The following is a 6,335-nucleotide window of genomic DNA, read 5'->3' as shown; positions in this document are numbered from 1 at the left end:
CTCAAAAAGAGGAAAATTCTACAACACTTAACGTGGCTTGATGCATTAAAACAGCGCTTTTAAAAGCCCAAACTCAAACACATTATTAATAAAGCACACCACCTACAGACAAGCAGATGAGTCCAGAATAATACGTTTAATAATGTGTTTTCCTCCCATAAGGACAACGCTCAACGCCTTCATCCATTAAAACAGTGTTTTTAAAAGACCAAACTCAAGTTTGTCTGTACACAGTATGAGAGGTTTAGAGAGTTTGGGGATTTAAAAACAGTGTTTTAATGCATTAAGTCACACTAAGTGTTTTCTTTATAACGGTTTTCTATTGGAGGAAAACGCTTAATGTGTAATTAAACGTGTTGCATTCATATTATGTCTCTAATCTGCTTTCCTATACAATATATCCTATATTAACAATCAAAAGTACTAACACATAAAGACAACCAAATTCATCTCAGAACTTCTCAAAACATAAACCTCCTCATCTCAGGCCTTTGCGCTTCATCTGCGTCTTCTTCTTCAGCTCTGTGAGGCGCAGCTTCTTCTTGGATCTCGGTGGTTCTGGAGGCTGCAGCTGGACCTCAGGATCTCTGGGCTCGGCCGGAGTCTGGAACACCTCGTCCGTCACGTCCCTCTCCAGCACCTCCTTCTCCTCCGAGCGCTTCTCCTTCAGGATCTGCTTCACCATCTGACGCTCCTTCTGACGCGTCGCCTTACCCACCACGACCAAGTGCTGCACAGAAATCACAAAAAACACAACATCTCAACTTGAAACTTGTTTGACTGCTGCACTCACATCTCTTATGAAACGGCGCGGTGAGGAAGAGCTTACCATGTTTCTACAACATGACTCTTTATTAAAGCTGCTGTCTGTAGGATGGACACCGAGTGGCTGAACCAGGTATTGCAGTCCAAATTCAAAATATTGGAGAGGATTTTTTCACCCAGCCCCTCCTCCTCAGACTTGATGCAGGCAGGTTGCCAGATTGACGACACCAACAGGAACGAGCGCACTTGACAATGAATGAAATGAAATACACTGTGTTTTCTGCCAACTGGCAACCCGGGGTGCTGAAATATAATTGTGTAAACTGGCAGCAGACGGGTTTCACAAACCAAAACAAAGACTGACATTGCGGCCGGAACACACATTTACAGAGAGAATAACTGACTGCAGCATTGTTTCTCAGATAAACAAGTATGTTAACTTAGCATGTTTCTTAAATATCTGCAAACATATTATGGTATTTTTATGCGTTAACAGAGTCAAAATCTTACATACAGCACCTTTAACCCTCTATTTAAAGAAAATTCTATTCTGAGTGCAGCACACATGATGTCAACAGAAAGCACTTGTTAAATATCTTTGTAGAAAAGATGCATGAACTACAACTACATCTTCTTCAGACATGTTTTATATATATAATGAGGAAAATGCTTTCAAAAAAATCTCAAAAGTCAAGATAATTCAAAACAACTGAAGGTATACCAGCAGTAGACTATTATTAACTATAACGTTCTTTCAGTCTGTCACCGTGAGGCACACATGTAATATCAGACATACAGCAGTTCTTCACAGGTTTTTTTATTCACTTGCGCTGCTTTTGCATTGTTTGTTCTGTGTAAACATGGACGTGTTTGACTGCTGCACTCACATCTCTTATGAAACGGCATTCTATAAACACTGTGCTCAAGTTACAAGAAGTTCACTCCCATCTTCTTGCATGTGTTTTCTATTCCACTGCTGCGTCGCATCTTCATGCTTTCTGTGTGAATGGTGTTTAGTGATAGGAGCGCGTCACTCGTGTGCGGCTAATCATTCTTTTCTCTTTACGGTTATCATTTCCTAATGAAACATCAATATACAAAAAATCAAATCCTTAATTTAAAAAAATAAACTCTAAAAAAGTTTGACTGCTGCACTCACATCTCTTATGAAACGGCGCGGTGAGGAAGAGCTTACCATGTTAGGAGACTGGAAGTGAGAGCGCGGTGAGGAAGAGCTTACCATGTTAGGAGACTGGAAGTGAGGGTTCTCGTACAGCGTGGGTCCGCCGAAGCTGCCCTGGAAGATCTTGATGAGATTCAAGACGAATCGCGGGCCGATCTCCACCAGAGACGCGTCTTCTTCGATGATCTGTGGACGACAATCACAGAATCATTGAGAATCTGCCGCTCACGCAGACGGCCGAACGCTGGCGCTGCTCACCTGATAGTTCCTGAACCAGATCCTGTGGTCAGCGATGGTGAAGGTCAGAACGTGGTCCACAAACGGCTGACTCTTTGGATGATAGCGAGGCGTGGAGAAGATCTGCAAGAACCACACTCGATCCGTCAGATCGTGTTCAGAGGAGATCAAACACACAAGGAACACTAGACAGAGTCACACGCATCCGTGCTCAACAAGACATCAGTATTTCTGTAAACCTGCTTCTCAGCAGCAGCTCTAATAACGAACGAGGATCAAACACAGAGCTGAGAGTGTATTAATACACATCCTAACACGCCATGATGTCATTCTGCAGATGAAATAATGTAGAAACAAACCTGAGTGAAGAGCTCCTTCAGCAGCGCGTAGTGCGGCTCCTGGTCAAATTTCTATGAAATGACAGACAAACATCACCATCTTCATCATCATCATCATCACCTGCACACGCGTGTGATCCGTTAGCGTGTTTCACTCACCGGGTCGAAGGACAGCAGCGGTCTGGAGCCTTTCAGACAGTTTCCGGTCATCTTCAGCTCGGCGAGAGTGTGAACTACAAACACACACCAATCAACATCTCATCAATCATGCAGCAAGCTGAGCCAATCAGCAAAGAGCTCATTTACATACTAAACTCCTAAAGCTCCAGCTGTTTAATTAAGACAGAGGAATGAAGAAGAGTTGAATAAATGATTCACACAACATCAGCAGACTACAGTGAATAAACTACATCGAATCATTATTCATGTAAAGAGCACACGTGACATGATCTCGTCTAAAGAAACCGCACCGTTCTGTACGAGGAACTTGGCCGAGGGTCCGTGAGGGACGTTTGAGATCCTGTAAGAGAAGAGCAGATCTCATGATGTTCCTATCATCATCATCATCATTATTATCATTATCATTATTAATATTATTATTTCAGGTCACTCACCACATGTAAAGATCCTGTTTCTTCTTGGCTTCAAAGAAGATGCATTTATTGCAGTTTTTGATCTCACACACCTGAAACACAGCAGCTGTTAGAATCAGACCCAGATCACACATCACCAGAGAACACACTGAAGTACCTCGTTCACCACAAACAGCTTGTCTTTTCTGTCCATCTTGGTGTCTGGAAGAGAACAAAGTGAGAGCGATGTTAGACTGATTGTCTGGTTAGTGCTGGTTTAGCTGGTTAGTGCTGGTTAGTGCGGCCGGTCTGATGTGGTTTTACCAGCTTTGCTGTGAGGCATCATGGTCCGCAGATCCATCATCAGGTGCCTGGTCCTGAAGCACAAACACCCACAACAAAACACCCCACTTGCCCTGAAGAACATAGATACGAACGAGATTAAACACGACACTGGTTCACACACACACACACACACACACACTCCACACGCTCTCTCTCTCTCCACACACACACACTCTCACAACATAGTAGCGCTCTCTCTCTCACACACACACACACACACACACTCTCTCTCTCTCTCACACACACACGCACGCACGCGCGCACACACACACACACACACGCTCTCTCTCTCTCTCTCTCTCTCTCACACACACACACACACACACACACACACACACATGCACACACACACACACTCACACACTCACACACACACACACACACACACACACACACACACACACACACACACACACACACACACACAGGTGATGATCGCGTGTGATTTCCAGTGTTTATATTTGACGGGTTCCCGCGGACTGAGTTCTCGTGTACGGGTTCACGCGCGTCCGTGGCTGTTTCGGGTGTAGGTGTGTGCTGTACCGTGCTGACGGGCGGCGGGACGCTGATGATGTTTTTATTCGCTCCTTCTTCATTCTCCGGGGTAAACGTCACGGTCTTCGCTTTTCTCTCGGTTTGTGGCGTTTTGTTCCCGTTTAATTTCGCTCGTTTCGTCTTGTTCTGTGCCACTCGCTCCGCTGCACGTTTCCCTCCGCGCGCCGCCATCTTTCTCTCACACTCCACCTCAACCATAAACTCTATCATCAAACTGCAATCATTGTCTTCTTCTTCGATGAATTTTATTGGTAGTTTGCAATCATTGTGCCTTACCACCATCTACTGGGCTGAGGTGTGATCACATTTGGACTCAATCAAAAAAAAAAAATAAATACAAACAAACAAAAAAAAAACCTTTAATATCAAATACCAAAGCTCAAGCTTCAGCTGGCGCTGCGTGTTCAGCTCCTCCAGCTTCACCCTGAGCTCCTCAACCTACAAGAAAAAACAACACTAAATTCTACTTGCTAGATGGCGTGATACACTGTAGCGGCTTGTTCGAGATGCTTCGGCGCTGATCGGTGTATGACTTCAAAGTACCGCGAGGGCAATCAAAAATCACACTTTAGATTAGGGTCCAATTCTCACTATTAACTATAACTTTTGCCTCGATACACCTAATTACTGCTTATTAATGCTCAGTACAGTAGTTGTTAAGGTTAAGAGTTGGCTAGGATTAAGGATTCAGAATAAAGTCTTGCAGAATAAGATATTCATATGTGTGATCATTTTAATCCCAGTAATATTCATGCTAAAAACCAACTAGTTAATAGAGTGAATTGGACGATAAAGTGTTACAAATATTCTTATTAACTCACCAAAGTGAGAAGGGTACATTATAATTTTGATGATAAATCCACTATTGTGTTGTATATAAATGCTCTACAGTCTATAAACAGTTTTAAGTTCAATTACATAAGTAACTGTAATTAAATAAGAGTAATCCCTTATTTTACTTTTTCAAGGGAAAGTAACTAAGTTGCAGAAACTAATTACTCAGTAACCAGTTAAAGGCAGCTGTGCCCATCTCTAATGCATCTGCGTGTGTGTGAAGGGAAGTCACTGGAGGACGTGGTGTTGTGTTGTGTGTGAGCAGAGAGCAGGCTTCGTCCCAGGATTCAGTCAAAAAAAGTTTTTGTAACATTACACTATTCCATTCAAAAGCTTGGAGTCAAGTATCATTTTTGGATCAAATAAATGCAGGTTTAGTGAACAGAAGAGACTTCTTTAAAAAACATTAAAAATCTTTGGACTGATAGTTCTGATCACTCCACCATCGAGATAAAACAAGTGTGTTTTAGGAGCAGCATTTTAACCACCTTTTTAAAACACTTTTTTAATTCGAAATGGTCTTGCAGAGTGACAGATATTTGCTCTTGAAATTCTTTATCATGCTCTTTATTTCTACTGAGCTGTCTCCAGTGTCCATCATCGATTATCTCTGTGAAGATGTCTTGACACAGATCTTTATTGTTATAGTGCTGTAGAAAAATGGTCACTTGATAAATTAATTTCTAACAAACTTGCCCACAGACACTGCATGATAATAAAGGGGTAATTAGCAAAAACTGATTCACTGCCGTTTAAAAGTTTGGCGTCAGTACGATTTTTAATGTTTTTTAAAGAAATCTCTTATGTTCATCAAAGTTCCATTTATTTGATCAAAAATACATAAAAAGTAATATTATAAAATATGATTGCAATTTAAGATAATAGTTTTCTATTTTAATTTACTTTAAAATACAATTTATTGCTGTGATCAAAGCTGACATCTTTTGTAACAATATACTGTCTGGGGTCAGTCATTTCTTTCTTTGAATAATTAATACTTTTATTCAGCAAGAATGTGTCAAAATGATTTAAAAAAAAGTGATAGCAAAGACTTATATCGTTAGAAAAGATTTCTGTTTTGAGTAAACAGAATTATAGCAGTATTAAATGCTGTTGCAGTAATGTGAAGCAGCACAACAGTTTCAACACCGATAATAAATATTAGAATGATTTCTGAAGATCACGTGACACTGTAGCTGAAGATTCAAATAAACTCTGTTTTAAAGTAGCCTATATTAAGATAGAAAACCACTATTTTAAATTGCAATAATATTTCACAATATTATTGTTTTTCTGTATTACTGTTTTTACTGAAAAGTCTTCTTTAAAAACATTAAAATCTTACTGACACCAAACTTTTGAACGACATTGTAAATACAGAGGTTTTAGTTTAATAATAAAAAAAAGTAAACAGAACGAACACAATTTTAGTGTAAATAAGTAATAATATTTAGATTTTCCACCTTCAACCAATGTCTTTTTATGCCTCATTAATATGCGATGACG

At 40.5% G+C, this 6,335-nt stretch overlaps 1 protein-coding gene across 1 annotated transcript; it reads right to left on the bottom strand.

The window, feature by feature from the left end:
• Positions 1–457: 457 nt before the first annotated feature.
• On the bottom strand, positions 458–4,191 carry bxdc2 (brix domain containing 2). The gene is made up of 10 exons (XM_042747817.1): positions 3,789–4,191; positions 3,420–3,480; positions 3,274–3,317; positions 3,138–3,208; positions 2,994–3,043; positions 2,683–2,756; positions 2,545–2,595; positions 2,207–2,308; positions 2,006–2,134; positions 458–730 (listed from the first exon to the last, which is right to left on the bottom strand). Exons 1-10 carry the CDS (start codon positions 4,164–4,166, stop codon positions 479–481), a joined length of 1,212 nt encoding a protein of 403 aa, XP_042603751.1. The 5' UTR covers positions 4,167–4,191; the 3' UTR covers positions 458–478.
• Positions 4,192–6,335: the final 2,144 nt, after the last annotated feature.

Source organism: Cyprinus carpio, chromosome B21 (genome assembly GCF_018340385.1).
Source record: "Cyprinus carpio isolate SPL01 chromosome B21, ASM1834038v1, whole genome shotgun sequence".
In the NCBI taxonomy this organism is placed as follows: domain Eukaryota; kingdom Metazoa; phylum Chordata; class Actinopteri; order Cypriniformes; family Cyprinidae; genus Cyprinus; species Cyprinus carpio.
This window is presented reverse-complemented; position numbering and strand designations above follow the sequence as displayed.

Bases quoted from the DNA above. Each gene is read 5' to 3' on its own strand.
- bxdc2 (XM_042747817.1), bottom strand. From the start codon at position 4,166: ATGGCGGCGCGCGGAGGGAAACGTGCAGCGGAGCGAGTGGCACAGAAC. The intron at 3,481-3,788 runs GTGTGTGCATGT...TGTGGGTGTTTG, and splicing joins GTGAGTGTGTGAGTGTGTGT to TGCTTCAGGACCAGGCACCT. The intron at 2,596-2,682 runs GTGAGTGAAACA...GTCATTTCATAG, and splicing joins CGCTGCTGTCCTTCGACCCG to AAATTTGACCAGGAGCCGCA.